Below are 16,647 nucleotides of genomic sequence, written 5' to 3' on the forward strand. Positions count from 1 at the left end.
CCCTAAACCCCACGGGCGCGCAGATCTCCCTCTCCCGCAGGTACCAAACAGAACTGGCCACATTCGCGTCCACCCACATTCATCCATGAGCAGTTGAGGTCGTCTCTGGTCCTAGACAGCTGGGGTCTGGGAATCAGAACTGGAAACTCGATTTTAAAATTCAGATCCAGTTCTGATGAAGACTTGGCTCGAGTCTGGGCCGCGAGATCCCGCCCTTCCCGCCCCCCCCCCCCCGACTTTAGGGAGAAAAGGATTTCTGCTGCGGGGCCTAATTTGCGATGCGGTTAACGCGTCTCCAGCCCGGGCGGTTGGGTCCCCGCGCGATCCTCTCTGGGCTCAGGAAAACGCGCGAAAGCCGAAGGTGTCTTTTCCCGCAACATTGCCAGAAAGCCGGGCGACCCCCGCATGGCCCGGCCCGAGTAGACCAAAGCACCTTCTCTTTACTTCTCTTCCTAGTCTTTAGGCTTCAGTCTTACTTTTTAGCCCTTCTCTGAGTTGACTCTGATTTTTCCAGGTCGTTCATCTCTTCACGGGCTTGTTCGTTTCACTCTCAATTTCAAACGCTTTCTGGCTGTTAAAAAAAAAAATTCCCTGCCGCTCGCCCCGGCCTCAGCCTCGGGTTCCCAAGCCGCCGGGAGGCGGTTCCGCGTGTGCGCCCATGTGGGCTGTCTGCGAGCCCCGGGCGTGGGCGCACCGTGCCCGCCGGTCGCTGACAAGTCGATCTTCTCACGGTCCCGGCCGCAGAGGTCACCCCCGGCGGGTAACGGTGTGGATTCACCGTAGGGTGCCTCTGAGCTCTTCTCCCACACTGGGGAAATGACACTTCTCTTCGTACCCCGTCCCCTACTTGAAAGGGAGGCTTTTGACGGGGAAGCGGAAGGGGAGAGGGTGTACTTTCCCGAAGCTCCAGAAAATGACCGCGCATTTTAGAGAAAGGTCGTTTCTAGCTTCCCAGTCTCACCTAGTCTGGGCAGCGTCCAGGACCCACCTCTCCAACCTCACCGCCCCCCTCCCCACCTCCCTAGCCTAGCGGAGGGAGAGATGCCAGCGCGGTGGAGTCATGCCGCTGGCTTGGGCACCATTGGCTCATGCCTGGAGTGCGCACATCTGGCGGCCAGCCCGGTCGGCTCCGCTCCTGATATGGAGCGAGAGGGCGGGCGGGTGCGTGCGTCCCAGGAGAACTCGTCGCGGCCGGCTCCTCCCAGAGCTTGCATCACCGGTCCCCCTTCTCCCCTCCTCCCCGTTGGCCCCTCCCCCCGCCCCCCGCTCTCCCCTCCCGCCCTCCAGCCCAGCCTAGTTCTGCTGGTTCGCCGGGGAAGCTATTAATAGCATTACGTCAGCCTGGGATTGCTAACCCAGAGTATACTGGCGCGCCGCCAGCCCGAGGGCTATAAAACGGGTGATGCAACACGCTGCCAGCCACAGTCGCACGCAGAGAGGCGCGCACTGCACAGCGCTCACCGTGCGCCGCCGCCCCAGCGGACCCGCCAGCCCGCGCGCCGGTCGTGAGCCCCGCTGTGCTCGCCAGCCGACCCCGCAGCCAGCCAGCCAGCCAGCCCCCACCCCGACCCTGCCCGCCCTCCGGACCCTGGCCGCCCCGAGTGGATACAGGAGGTGAGCGCGGCGACGATGGCTTGCTTTGATTATCTTTGCGCCCCTCTAGTAACCAGCCCCCGACCCCCGTGCCCACCCCCCCCCCCCCGGCACTTGCCCCTCAGCCTCTAGCTTCGAAAGAACTCTGGCTCAATCTCTCTCCCAGCTACCGCTGCTCCTCCGCGCTTTAGAAACTTTCTCGCAAAGAACTTTCTCTTTTGACTTGGGGCGCGAAACGTTCCTGGCAACTGAGAGGTCGTCCGCTGTCGTCGGAGCACAGCCCTCGCCTCCCTCGCGTTTACTTACTCCCTGGGCGCGATCGAGGGGCTCAGATCGGTGGGTGCTCAGAGTGGCCGAGCCGATTGGGCTCGCCAGCCGGCTCCATCCCTGGCTCGGTGCGCGGGCACTTGCTACTCCCGAGCCCAGCTTTCCCGAGACGCGCGGAGGCCGGGGCTCGCGGAGCGGCTGACCCAGGGGCGGAACGGAATGAATGGGGAAGGAATGGGCGAGCCGGGGTCGCGGGCGCTGCCGCTGGGGGTCGCCCTGCCCACCCCGGAGCGCGGGGCGGTAGGACCGCGCCGGTAGCCAGCGGCGAAAGTTAGTTGGGATAAGTCTTAAGAGGTGGCGCGCGTTCCTGTCGCTGCCCTGGGGCAGAAGGCGGAGAGCGCGAGCCGGGTACAGGTGCCGGAGACTTCTTGTTCCAAGTTTCTCACACGCTTTTCTCTCGTACCTGTGACTCCAGCTCTGGTCTCTTCCTCTGGCGGCTCGCGGATTTCTCTGCTTTTCGTCCGGAGAGACCCACCGTCGGGGGGAAGGAGGGAAAGCGAGAGTGCGAAGCCAGTTGAGATCTTTGAGGGATGGGATCTGTGATCCAGGGGCCCGGGACCTTGAAACTTGCACTGCCTTTAGTGGCTTGGAGCCTCAGCATCCCCAGCGGGGAGGTGTGGCCATGTAGAGGCTCCTGGCCGCTCCGCCTGTTTGTGGGCACAAGGTGCTGGTTGGACCGGATAACCATTGGTCCTTTCTGGACAAAGGTTTTCAGATTCTAGAGTGTTGTTAACTGAAAGAAAAGCGACCTAGGAGGCGCCAGCCTCTGAGGCAGTGAGGGGAAAAGGGCTTCTGTACGGGGCATCTCTTCCCTTCCCAAGGTGCTTTCCACTGGATGGTTCTCCTTCTCTGCTCCCCCACCCCATTTTCAGATTACTTCCTTTCCTCCTAACCGTTTTCTTTCCCCTAATTTAATTACCAAATCACAGTAGGCTTCCTTTGCTGTGAAGGAGTTGCTCACCCCTTAATAGAGCCAGAAAAAAATAAGCTGGGCACTAGAAAATGTGGGTGCATCTATTTCAGTGTGGCTGACAGTCACATCTGTTCCGGGGCCTCCCTCTCTTTCAGTTTAAATGAAGGAGAAATTGGTATGACTGTCCCCTTGTTTTGCAGTTCCCGTTTGTTGTAGAATAACACTGCAACAGGTAAGCTGTTGCTGTAAGGATTATCTGAATGAAGACCCGGCTGGGTTGCAGTTGTTACTGTCTAAATGGTCTCAGAGACAGCCCTGCAGGAGGCACTCCAGGCACATAGTGTAGATAAAATACAGCACCCAGCACCTGTGGCAGCCTCTGGATCCTTCCTGTCTTAACCCCACCATTCTCTCTCTCCCCGTTGGTCTTTTCTCTCAATTATTCTCCTCCCCCCTCCCCATACTCCTTCCCTGTCTTAATCCTATCAAAGCCTCCTCTCTCGTGGGCACAGGCTCCTCAGACTGTTGACCCTTCATCTACCTGGCCATTGGCTCTCTTCTCCATTTGCCTTCTTGGTTGATCCTCACGATGCTGAATTTCTGTTGGTGATGGAGCAAAATGAACAGCAGGTCAACAGCTTGACCTGGGCCGGGCCACTCACCAGCTTTATGGTGACCTTGGGCAAGTCACTTCACCTTTCTGGACCCCATTTTACTCAGTTGCAAAATGAATATCTGACTTAAATGACTCTAGTTTTGGGTGTCTATCCCATTGTACAGAGCTCATGATTTCTTCCTTTTTCAGATGGGCTGGGCAGGGGACAGGGTCAGTGGTTCCAAGTGTTACTCGGCCCGGGGAGGAGGAAGTACACAGCCAGGACACCAAACCAGAAATGGCTTCATGTGTGAGAGCTGGCTATTTCTCAAGTACTTAAGACCAGTGGAGACAAGCTGGTGCCAGCAAAGAGTGGGGTGGAATTGATCTGATGTGTCAGAGCCCAGAGGTCAATCAGAGTGCAAAAGAAGCTGTGACTGAGTTGAGTTTCTTAAGGGTTCCAGTTAATTTCTGATTAATAGGACCTAATTTCATTAACAGGAACATTACGAGCCCCCACCCCCACCCCCCTGAAATGGGGGAAAGTGGATCACATCACAGTAATAATGGCTTCCCAGGATGTGTGTAAATCCACCTTCACATTTAATCTTCCTGACAGCCCTGTGAAGGGACTGGGGCAGTCAGTACTGGTCTCTCTTTACAGACAAGGTGACTGAGGTCCAGGAAACACATCACTGAGCGCTCAGCCTGTGAGTGGTAGTAGGTAGGCCTGCAAGCATCATCTCTGTCATGATGCCTAGTCTTCCACCTACAGCTGAAGTGCCTATGTACCCACTTCCAGTGGGCTAGGAGAAAGACCAAGATAGGAAGTTAGTGAAAGAACTGGCTCCTTACTATGTTTTACAAGTAGTGCTTAGTGGAAAAAAGATGAAAATTAAAAGTGAAAATTCAATGTAGTCGCAGCTACTAGGAAATAAAATCTGGGAGCTGAATTTCCAGTCAGAGACATAGATGAGTAAAGTTTCACTTTCTTGAAAATGATGAAACTACTGATGATATGACACGATTTTTGACTAGAGATAATGATGCAGAAGCCAAGTGCAGGTTCTTTGTAACAAGTCTGGACAATTTTAAGATCAATATAGAAAGTCAGCTCAGAAAATCCTCTGAAATGTTTTTCTCCAAACGGAGATGTTCAAGGGTCTCAACTTTCTGAAAAACTGAAGCTTTACCTTCATTTTTCTTCTCAGGGACAGGGACACAGCCTGAGTCTAGGCTTATCACACTTTTAAGAGAACGAGGCAACAAAAAACTAGAAAGTATCTCAGTTCAGGTCAGTCTCTCAGTCTGTCCGACTCTTTGTGACCCCATGGACTGCAGCACGCCAGGCTTCCCTGTCCATCACCAACTCCCGGAGTTTACTCAAACTCATGTCGGTGATGCCATCCAACCATCTCATCCTCTGTCGTCCCCTTCTCCTCACACCTTCGATCTTTCCCAGCATCAGGGCCACCCAAGATGGACGGGTCATGGTGGAGAGTTCTGACAAAATGTGGTCCGCTGGAGAAGGGAATGGCAAACCACGTCAATATTCTTACCTTGAGAACCCCATGAACAGTATGAAAAGGCAAAAAAATAGGACACTGAAAGAAAGTATCTCAAGAAACTGAATATTAACCGAGTGCAGGAAAAGCCCAAATCTCTACAGATACCATTGCTTTACTTTCTGAAAAGCTTTTAAACATTTTCACAACCAATTTGCATCTTCAAGGAAGCCCACCCAATGCTTTTCATAAAGACATTGCATACCACTGGCATTCTTGAGTTTCTTTCATCAGGACTGCTGACTTTATACTGAGAAGGGGGAAAAAACCCAAACAGCAAACGTCAAGCCCTGAAAGCTCATTAATAAACTTGGGAGGTAAAATGGAGCCACACTCAACTGCAGTGGAATTCAAACTGCCTGTGTGGAAGCAAGCCGTGCAATTCTCCAGACAAAGGCCAGCCCAGTGGTAGCTCTGAATTCCATTCCTGAACTATTGGGTTTTTAATAAAGTTCGAAAGGTAGGGAAAACACAAACGCCTGGGAGGATCTTAAGTCTTTCTGGCTTTGGAAAGCTGGCTTCTCAGAGTTTAGTACCTGCCAGAAAAGTCTCCTCCCAACATCCTAAGATTATGGGATTAAATTGATAGGAGAGCATCAGTTCTGATTCATGACATATGGCTTTGGGGAGAGAATTAGTCAATTCATACATTTCCTGGGTTTCTTTGGAAAGTCAACAATGGTGGTATTTGTTGACCTGGAATTCTTGCCTCCATCAGTGGATCTTGGATCCACTGGGGGATGTAGAGGTCAGGGTGTTCTATTCACTAAGTGTTTGAGATCAGAGAGAGTGACCAGCCACCCATCTACCTGGACCCCCTCAGAGCCAGCCCTGGGTTGGAAAGATCCCTGGGAGGCCCGGTAATAACATATTTCCTAGTTGCATTATGTTTTCCCAGAGCATATTCAGGTATTCTTTCGTCAACGCCTTGCCCAATTCTCTGGGAAAATAGGGTGATTGTTACTAGCCTTCTTTCTCACAGAGGAGAGAGAAGGCTCTGGGAGGTATAATGATGACAGAGGAGGAAATGGGCCTCTAGTCTTGATGTTCTGACCCCAGTCTGGGAATTTTGTGGATAAAAGATGCCCTAACACATACTCCCTGAATGCAGGGGGCAGCCCGAGTGTGCACCCAGGCAGAGAAAGCTCAGGAATTCATCTCAGAGTTCAAGCTTTCCATAGCTCTTTGTTTCATCTCCTTGTCCATCCCTTCAGCTCCAGGCCCCCCCCCACCTTCCCCACACCTGCTCTCAACCCCCGAGAAAACTGGGCTCTGGTTTTTTGTTTGCTTTTGCAACATAAAGAATCATATTCTATATTCTGTAAAGTGGGAACATAAGTTCTGGAGTCAGACTTCATTCTAAATCCTGATGCTGCCGCCTACTAGCTCTGTGACTTTGGCCAAATTATTTAGCTTGTCTAAATGTTAGTCACCTCGTCTCTACAGTGGGACTGGGACCTAAGTGGGTTCTCACGAAGGTGAAGTGAGATAGCGCACGTAAGGTTTCTGGTATGAAGGAGGCACTTGTGAAACATTAGCAGCTTGCCAAAGGGCTTCTCGTCTGGTGGGATGTAGCTAATGACCGTAGGTTCCCACACGGAGAGGGGTACTCCAAGGGCACCGCCCACCCTGACAATTCCCACATTCATTGCCCCTGCAGAAGTGACTGCAGGGTTGAGGGGCTTGGGCACTCCTGGAGGGAGTATACGGCAGGGAGAGATTTACGGAGGGCTGTTGCAAACTGGAACTCTGGACCCATTATTTCTGTCCCTTTCCCGTACCTTTTCCCTTGGGGTTCCCTGGGCTGTAGAATGATGGAGATAGATGGGACCTCAGAGGCCATTTGATTTGACCTTGACCGCCTCTCACCCATTTCACGTATTCAGTCGGATAGTCTCCAGCGGTCAGCAGGCATTGGGAACAGCCAGAGCCAGGGTCGGGTTCTGGAAAGATCCATAGCGGGACTCTGCGCCGATGCAGCAGGGGCTCCCAGACGATTGTCAGATGGAGGCTGAGCTCAGGTCTCACACTGCTCCCTAATGCCAGATCCAGTCCCAGCCCCCTGTGCCCCCAGCCACACCCCTCCAACCATCGCAGGGCTGAACACTTCCTCAAAAAAAGTCCACATTCTGAGTGCCTCACTTTTCTTTGCTCTGAGGTCTTTTGCTTCCCCAACGCTAACCTTGAGGGGTGACCTGAATTCCCACGCCCCGGTCCCTCTTCAGCTGGGGTGAAACAGCACACCCGCTCCCGTGACTGTCCTCACTCACGAACTCGGATCCGACTGCCCAGGGAGAGGTTTCAGAGGTTTCCTGAACTCAAGGCTCCTCGTTCGTTGCTTTTACTTACCACTCACAAATAGATTCTACTTGGTTTCAGATACCCTCCGAGTTTCTTTTTGAAAAAACAGACTGTACATGGGGTTACATAAGAGTCTCTCTGATTTTTTTTTTTTTAATGCTCTTCCTCTTTCAGGACTGTTTGAGGCTACATTTGCATATATGCACACCAGCCAACACTAACAGCTCCTGTGAATTCAGAATAGCCTGAAACGCCACCCCTCATAAACTTCAACCAGGCATTTTATCCGCGTCCCTGAACTGCGTATTTTAAGAACCTGTTTTACTTAAGACAGGCTGGTGTGAAATGAAAACAAAGCAGAAGCCCGAGGGCTAATGGGACCTTCCCCTGGCGGTGGGAGGTGGGACTTGGGTATTGGAGGTCGCAGGCGTGGAGGTGAGGGTGGGGGGACTTGATCCCAAGCCCCCAGATCCCTGAAGTAGTTTGGGTTTCCATGTGTCTTTTCAGCAAAATGATGCTTCAACACCCAGGCCAGGTCTCTGCCTCGGAAGTCAGTGCCTCTGCCATCGTCCCCTGCCTGTCCCCTCCTGGGTCACTGGTGTTTGAGGATTTTGCTAATCTGACACCCTTTGTCAAGGAAGAGCTGAGGTTCGCCATCCAGAACAAGCACCTCTGCCACCGGATGTCCTCGGCGCTGGACTCGGTCACCGTCAGCGGCAGGCCCCTCGAGATGTCAGTCACCAAGGCCGAGGTGGGTTCTCCCAGGGGTGCCCGTTCTTCCTGCGCTTGTCACACAGCTCACCTGCGCCAGGCATGCTGTAGGCAGGGGGCCACGCTTGGCTATTGGGCCTGGAGTTTAGAGGAGAGTCAGGGTTAGAGATAGTGTTGGAAGCCAGCAGTGTGGAGGGTATGGAAAGCCATGAATCTGTAGGAGATCACCTTCTGTGCCCAGTTGTTCTGAAGAAGCAGAGAGTGCGGTGATGGTTTTCAACACCACAAGAACTCAGGCTGTCGAGCAAGGACCAGCCAGCCATGCTCACCGCCTTGGTACAGGTTCTGACTGAAGTTCACTTCTGTCTCTGACACCTGTGCGGTTCTCCACTTGGCAACTTTTATAAGACGCCTGGGGTAATAGCCATGCTGAGAAGTTTGGGAGGTGGTTGCTGGCGATGCTGGGGTGGCTCTCAAGGACTTCAGGGCTGAGGTTTCCGCTGTCCTGTTGGCCTTGCCCTCCTGGATGCAAGATGGGAATGTTTCTGGCTCACTTATCTGCAGTGATCACTGCCTTTGGGCAAGAGGTAGCCAGAAAAGAACTGAGTTTAAAAGGAAGTTGGGGGGGGAATCTTTTATGATTCTAAAAAGGGAGGTGGAGGGGGTAATAATGTCTCCTCCATAGAATTGATCCAAGGGGTTAAATAAGATGGCATTTGTTAAGAGTCTAGCAGAGGGCCTGGCTGAGAGTTAGCATCCAGTGAATGATAGACAGGATGATGCTATATGATGCTGTATCCATAAGACATTATTAGGGGCATTGGCTGTACCCTAATTAACCTCAGAGGAGGTCACTGGTGCCCAGTTCAACACTGGACAGTGTAGGGTGAAACATGGGACCCTCAAGGAAAAAATTAAAAAAAATTTTTTTTCTAATTAAATATCTTGAGATAACAGAAGCGGCTTTATTCCAACAAAAATTAATTTTAAAAAATACCTTGGGATAACAGGATGCCATGGAAGTAGTGGGGCCCATGGAAAGAAAGAAAGCATTTTGGAAGGATATGTGGAGGGCTGTCCCAAGGAAGAAGCAGGCCTCTTCCTTCGTGGAAACACTCCTTAAAGCCTCTCATCCACTCTGCTTCTGTGTTCATCCAGTCATCTTCTGATCTTAGATCAGTTTAACAAGTAGACTTTTCTATAGGGAAGGGGATGCACCTAGTGGCCTAGTTGAGTGTTCTGGTCTCCTTGATGGTGACTGTAATTCACAACCCTGTAGGCATCCTGTGTGTCTGGGCAGTGAGAGCCTCCTCCCCAGGTCCTGGTCGCCTCTGGGAAGGCAGCTTGGGGTGACCAGGCAGCTGTGACCCAGAGAGGATGTGGGATAAAGAGACACACGCCTGGGTTTACATCCAGTTTTGCAGCCTGCTAGTCTGGTCACCATGAGCTGGTGACTCCTGGGCCTCCTTGAGCACAATGCTCTTGGCCACTCTTTGCCTTACTTCCGTGTCCATAAAGTGAGGGGATTGGGACTTGCCTGGTGGTCTAGTGGTTAGGAAGTCACCTGCCAATGCAGGGCACATGAGTTCGAACCCTGGTCTGGGAGGATGCCACACGCCGGGGAGCAACTCAGCTTGAAAGCGGAGTGCCTGGAGCCCCTGCTCTGCAACAAGAGTAGCCCACACACTGCAACAAACAGTAACCCCTGCTCTCTGCAACTAGAGAAAGCCTGCCGGCAGCAACCAAGACCCAGCACAGCCAAAATAAACAAATTCATAAATAAATTCTTCTTAAAAAGTGACGGGGTTGAACTAAATGGCCCTTAGAAAGGCTTTTCCACGTCTGACAGTGTGTGACTCTTGAGATTTGCTCTACTTTCAAGTACTTCCTCTTATGAGAAAACTTTGAATCCTCCCCCTACAAAAATATCTGTAGAGTTAGTTGCAAAGGAGATACTAGAGTCGCTGATTTCTTGATGAAGACATCTATGATGAAGTTACTGATGATAACTGAAGTTTCCATAGCACTGACCATAAGCTAAACCTTGTGCAGGGGGCTTTATTGACATTAATTTGACCCTCATCACAACCCTATGAGGTAGGTAAGATGGTTGATCCCATTTTACAAATGAGGAAACTGAAGCTCAGAAGAGCGTAATAACTTGCACAAGGGCTCACACCTGATAGGCGGTGAAGCTGAGATTCAAAGGGAGTTTGGTCTAAACCCAGTGTCTGCCTGTGTTGTTCTAGGATCTGAAATATAAAGGGTAGAAATGCCTCTCGTTGTGTTTCCCCTTTGGGCTTGGTTTCCTTATGTTCTGAAGCCTCCGTCTCAGCCTAAGCTAAGTTAGCATCATCTAACCCAGAGTCAGATAGGAGGTGATCATTATGGTCCAGGGTCTCTTCCGTTTGAGGTGAGGCTCCCATGCCCTTTCCAGCTGTCTGGAGCAGTGACAAGCGACATGACATGCCAAGGCCGACATTAGTGGCCTAAACCATCGCCCACTCTGCCCACTGTGAGTTCACTCCAGCTGGACTCCAGTCTCTGAGTCAGTCCAGAAACTGGACTTTGCTGGTTCACCATCAGTCCTCAGACAAAGTCGGAGTGATCGTCCCATGGAGGACCAGATCCTAAAGCCAGACGGGGTTTTCTTCTCTGAGGATCCCAGGGCTGACTCAGGGTGGGGCTCCAAGGGAGAGATCAATGTCATCAATGCTTGTTGGATGAGTCAGTGGATAGTTCTAGTTCTCCACCCCCAGGTGGCACCAAGCCATGGGCTCTTGATTGAGGAATAGGCTTGGGTTCCTATTCTCTAGGAGCTGCATGGGCTTCCTCTGAACTTAGGAAGTAGGTGCTATGATGATGCTCCAGGTGTCGATGGAGATGAATGGAATATGAATAAAAGAGGCAGGGGGAATGGGTGGCGAAGTGATGCTCCTGAGGTCATTCTGGGGGAAAGGTCATACTTACTGAACAAAATCTGTTTCTTGCTCTAGTTGATTACAGTTATTACCAGTCGTTATCACCTTGAGTATCAAACTCCTACTTAAAAATCCAAATAAATGCTTTTTAAAGGTAAAATTTTAGTTTGCTAGTATTGACAATATAATTTTAACAGATCTTTGATTTCCACTGTTCATTCTTAAGTGCGAGTGTGTGCATGTGCATGCATGTGCTTGAGTATGTGCGCATGTGTGAAGGACTGGACTTTCATGCAAAAGTCCAGAGCTTTACTTCTGAATTCTTCAGGGCTACCCCCGGTCTGTCAGTTTTAGCTGGAAATAAAAGGCAGTGTATTTGAGGTGGGTTGGATTTCTGGCCTTCCTTTAAGCTTGTGCCTCTTGAATTTTACAGGTAGCCCCTGAAGAAGATGAAAGGAAAAAGAGGCGACGGGAAAGAAATAAGATTGCAGCTGCCAAGTGCCGAAACAAGAAGAAGGAGAAGACAGAGTGCCTGCAGAAGGTGAGTGCCCGTCCGCCGTGCCCGCCCCGTCGCTCACACCTGGCCCCTCCGACCTCACGTCCCATGAGCGAGAGGGGTTTGCGAGACTCCACCCAGAAGTGCTTTCCCAGGAAGGACACTGTAGCTGGTGGCAGAAATGCCCGTTACAGAACGAGGAAGTATTAAAGCTGTTAGTAAGATAAATGTATCTGGATGTATGAGATGCCGGCGTATGAATTAAACACAAAGAGATCGTCTGATGCCCACATTCATCCTCAGCCAGTCCATATGTGTCCAGAAGCTTCCAGGCTGTCAGATATGTCTGTCCAGTTCAAGGGGCTTCGCTCGCCCATTTTCCTGAGAAAAGGAAGCTGCCAGCTTTCATTTGGCTCACTGTGAAAAGCCTTTAATTAACCTCTTCAAACAAGTTATTTCTTTGATCCGCAGGCAGAGGTTACACTCTCTCTGCATTCTTATCTGGTTCTTAGCTCTGCAGTCCTTCTTGGCGCAGCCGATAGTCTCTGCTTCCAGCTGCGTTCTCCCCTTCCAGAAGGGAGAAACACCGGTGGGAGGGGTATCTCCAGGCAGGTGGAGCAGATCCCTGGGGCAGTCTTTGCAGCGGCTGTGTCCCCTTCCCCAAGTGAGGACAGGCCAGGGCAGAGTCTTCACTTGGGTTCCACAGGTTGCATGGGGGGAGAGGGGGTCAATGAAAATTAAGACATTTTGTTTATTTCTATGTACATTCTTTCTGTGGAGATGAGCTTCTCAGTGAAATCAGAGACTCATATAAGACTATAAACACCGTGAGTCTGGATTTCCTTCCAGCCCCCAAGGTCCTTTCAGGTCCAGATGACCTGCCTATGGGCTATTTCATTCTGACAAAGGAGGTCTCTGCTGTTGGTTCTACAGCTGTTCCATTACTGTTAGGGTCACAGCCTGCCTCCACCTTGAGTGGAAACTCAAGGGTTTCTCTGAAGGAGCTCTAAGTTCAAAGGCTTCTCCAAGCTCTGGACTCTCTCAAACCTAACGCTGCTCTCCCAGCTTTGTGGGGCTTCATAGCAGGGCACCAACAGCATTCCCCTGCAGGCCATTCCCTACTTAATGAGCCCTGATGTGTTCCAGCCATTGCCCCTGCCATTCAGGGGCCACCAGCAGGCCACCCCTTCCTCACTGGACCTTGGTTCCTTTCCTTGTTTTTTTTTTTTTGGCTGCACCAGGCAGCTTGTGGGACTTTTGTTCCCCAACCAGGGATCGAACCCGGGCCCCAGCAGTGGAAGCAGAGTCCTAACCACTGGGCCGCCAGGGAAGTTCCCTTGGCTCCTTTACTAATACCGCTATTGCTTGTGCCCCAGGAGTCGGAGAAGCTGGAGAGTGTGAATGCTGAGCTGAAGGCGCAAATTGAGGAGCTCAAAAACGAGAAGCAGCATTTGATATACATGCTCAACCTGCACCGGCCCACGTGTATTGTCCGGGCTCAGAACGGGCGGACTCCAGAAGATGAGAGGAACCTTTTTATCCAACAGATAAAGGAGGGAACATTGCAGAGCTAAGCAGCTGTGGTATGGAGCAACTGGGGAGTCCTCATCAAATCCTCCTTTTACATCCGAAACCCTGAAGCCATTGGAGATCTGACTTCCTATGCACCTCTTGAATCCCAGCAGCTAAGAACCATCAAGGCGGGAGTGCCCTCCATGACTCAGCCAGGCCTTTCCACTCCACTCCAGGGTGGACTTTGGACCGGGGCAAGGGCATCTTTTGCCTCCACTCCAGGATTTAAGCCTTAACATCCCGGCCATCCTTGGATTCTCCAGATGACCCTCAGTTGGGGTCCTGCCTCCCTCGCGTCTGGATTCTGCAAAATTCAGGACTCCCACCATTAGGATCCATGCAGAAGAAGTGTCTGTAACCTCGGGTGGGTGGGGTGGGGCCACCTCCTCCTCTGCTGCTGCCACTGTCACTTGTAGGGGACGTGGAGTGAGAATGGCATCTCGTGAAGTTGTGCAATGGCCAGGGTTGCGCTTTCTAGCAAATACGCTGTTCTGTACAGGAATTGCTGTGTGCAAGGCGTTCGTTTCAAAACTAGGCGTTGTGCTCTACTGATGTTTGTGCTGCACGACACCGCTGTGACTTTTTCATGACTTAGCTCAGACCTGGTTTCTGAGAGTTTGGGGGGCTGTCGCCACGTGCCTTGCTAAGTCTTGCTAAGTGTTCAGGTGGCCAGAAGGGCTCGCCAGCCCTAGGAGGAGAGAATTGGGCCAGGCAGCACTGAGTACAGTTTTGTGCCAACAGAAAAGACCTTTTCCGCTTGGCTCTCAGGCATTAATGCAGGCCCTCTATTGCAAACTCAGTTATAAAGTCACAGGAAGAAAGCAGAAACAAGAGTCCAGCTTCCAAAGGCTTAGGAGTCTCTGCTCGGTGACTTAGTTCAGGAATTTTTTTCTAGGCTGGAAGAGCCAAAGAATATTCCACTTTTCCTGTTCTTGCGATTGAGAACCACATTCAGTGGACACACATTTGAAGCCAGGTGATGCCTAGGCTTTAGCATTATTAGATGTTAATGGCATCGTTTCTGTCATGCAGATGTTTGTAGAAATCTGGCCCAGAGCATTTATAGCTGTGAGAAAGTCTACTCACACTGGCCAGGAGGTCTCTGGCTACTATCTGTTTAAATTCTGACGTTTCTGTGAAATCCTCAGAGTGTTTAATCCTACTCAGTAGTATCATTACAATTTTCTGTAAGAGAAAATATTACTTATTTATCCTAGTATTCTTAACTTGTCAATATAATAAATATTGGAACCAAGACATGGTGAACTAAAGTGTGGTGCGGTTTCTGTTCTTTTAAATCAGTTGTTCATTGACCTCTAACCATTCTCCTCTCCTCCCCTTTGGAGATGGTGATGTAGGGGGTGATCAGAGCTTTGACTGTTCTTCAAGTGTTCTTTGTTCTCTGGGGTGCCACCAGGTGGGCTTTTTGACTTTCCACCCTATTCCTCAATTTCTGGTTTCTAATGCTCAATCTCTCATTGACAAACACTGGGACACAGCAGCAAGTATATCCTTTAGACTTTTGGTACAAAGGTAGAAATTTTATATCAAATCTGAATACCTGAACTACCTGTTTCTCTGAATATACAAAGGCCTAACATGTACACCTGTTGTTCAACTTGAACCTTACAATCTGTGGCAGAACTCTTCATGAAGGCTTCACTTGGATTACATCTCTTATAATGTCCAAATATGTGTCTCAGTGTTGCAAATAAGCATTTCAAATTTTGGAAAAGGACAGTGAGGAGGAAGAGAGAGTATAATTTCAGACAGGACTGGTGTGATAATTCAGAGGAAATAGTCCACCTAATTTTCTGGAATCTCTGGAGCATGCGATTCCTTTAGGTCTCCAACAGAATCACCGCCCCTTGCTCTTGCCCTGTGCACACACCTGACACTCACAGGCTGGGAATGAAAATTGGCTCCTCTGACGTCAGTGCCGTTTTACACAGCGATCCTGACTTTGTTGACTGTTCATACATGTGGATGGAGCCTGCTCCTTTGAACTCATTTTATTTCCTTTAAACTATCACCTGAGACACAGGTATCCTAATTTTGTTGTCTTGATTACATCTCAGGGGCAGCTCCTTATCTGTACAGAGCATCTGGTGGAAGTACCATTCACCGCTTCTTTCAGGAGATAATCTGTTTTCTTTATCTTGGTGGAGGGGGAAGAATTTCCTTCCATTAACCTTCTGCTTGTGCCACCAATCAGCCGTTAGGAAACTCAAGACAGTTTTAAAGCTGCCATGGACAACAATGAATTAGAGCGGAAGGAAGGGGGAGGTGGCTTTTGCAAGAAAAAGTGATCTGAGAAACCCACTGTAAATCATCAGTGGAGCTGCAAGTTCTTTGAACAAATGCATTAAAAATAGTTTTGTTGTCAGTCACCAAGTTTATGTTTCCACTTAAAAAAAAGGGGTGGGGGTTAATATGTATTTACCATCAAGTTGCTTAGTTCATCTTGTTTCACACTCAGCAGCAAGGGGAGATGAGTGTTCTGAGAGGATAAACTCGGATGGGACCTCTGCTGGAGTCAGACGCCTGGCTGACAAGGCCTTTTCCTCGGGCTGTCACCCGCAGGGGTGGTAATGTCACCCTGGCTGGACATGGAGAGCACACCCTACCCCCTGTCTCCTGCCCTCATCCTGTCCCCGTGTCTTTTCCTGAGATCTGGCCTGACACTTGCTTCTGAGTATAACAGCCATAGGGGGAGCCCAGGACAGGGTTTCTGGGATCAAAGCTTCCACTTTCTGCCAGAAGCTAAAATGCTGTTTTCCATCTTTATCCTAATTTCTCCCAAGGGCTTTGAATAAACCTGAAATCCAAACCCACAGTAAGCTTCTCCTGTCTTCTCCATCCCGTGCTCTTCAGTGGGGTTCTAGCAGTTTCTCGATGAAGTAGTGTGTGTTTTTTTTTTTTCCCATGTATTTTTATTAGTTGGAGGCTAATTACTTTACAATATTGTAGTGATTCATGGATGTGCCTGAGGAAAAACCTCCGAGGAGGCCAGGTTTGCCCAGTGAGAATCCTTCTCAGTTCTCACCATGGCTCTAACCCACAGAAGCTTCTCTGTCTCACCGAAAACTGCTGTCAGGAAGGAAATCACACCGAGGCTTAAAGGGCCAGCTGAGACTGACGTTAATAATAGCTGATATTTACTGAGAAATGCTACTCAATACTTTACATTATCTCATTTAATCCTCACAGCAACAATTACCCCCATTTTACAGATGAGGAAGTGGAGAGGTAAGTAGTGTGCCCAAGGTCACACAGGTGACCTTTCTAAACATAGGTGACCTATGTTTTTTAACTATAAAGCTTCTGAGCAGAAATGTTTGTGTGTATGTGGTAAAATACACATGAAATTCACAACTGTAATTTTAAAGTGTACAGTTCAGTGACATTCACAATACCATGTAGCCATCACCACTATCAAGTTCCAGAAGTGTTCATCAACCCCCCCCCCAAAAAACCTAGTACTTCTCATTCTCCCCTCCTTCCAGCCCTAGGGAACCACTGACCTAATATCTGTCTCTATGGATTTGTCTCTCCTGGATATGTCATAGAAATAGAATCATTTTAATATGTGGCCTCTTTCACTGAGCATGTTTTCAAGGTTCATCCGTGTCATAAAATGTATCAGTACTTCA

At 50.0% G+C, this 16,647-nt stretch overlaps 1 protein-coding gene across 1 annotated transcript; it reads left to right on the forward strand.

The window, feature by feature from the left end:
* The first annotated feature begins 1,410 nt into the window (after positions 1–1,410).
* ATF3 (activating transcription factor 3) lies at positions 1,411–14,265 on the forward strand. The gene is made up of 4 exons (XM_043485743.1): positions 1,411–1,614; positions 7,802–8,045; positions 11,360–11,467; positions 12,799–14,265. The coding sequence occupies exons 2-4, from the start codon at positions 7,806–7,808 to the stop codon at positions 12,994–12,996; spliced, it is 546 nt and encodes a 181-aa protein (XP_043341678.1). The 5' UTR covers positions 1,411–1,614; positions 7,802–7,805; the 3' UTR covers positions 12,997–14,265.
* Positions 14,266–16,647: the final 2,382 nt, after the last annotated feature.

This window comes from Cervus canadensis, chromosome 13, assembly GCF_019320065.1.
Source record: "Cervus canadensis isolate Bull #8, Minnesota chromosome 13, ASM1932006v1, whole genome shotgun sequence".
In the NCBI taxonomy this organism is placed as follows: domain Eukaryota; kingdom Metazoa; phylum Chordata; class Mammalia; order Artiodactyla; family Cervidae; genus Cervus; species Cervus canadensis.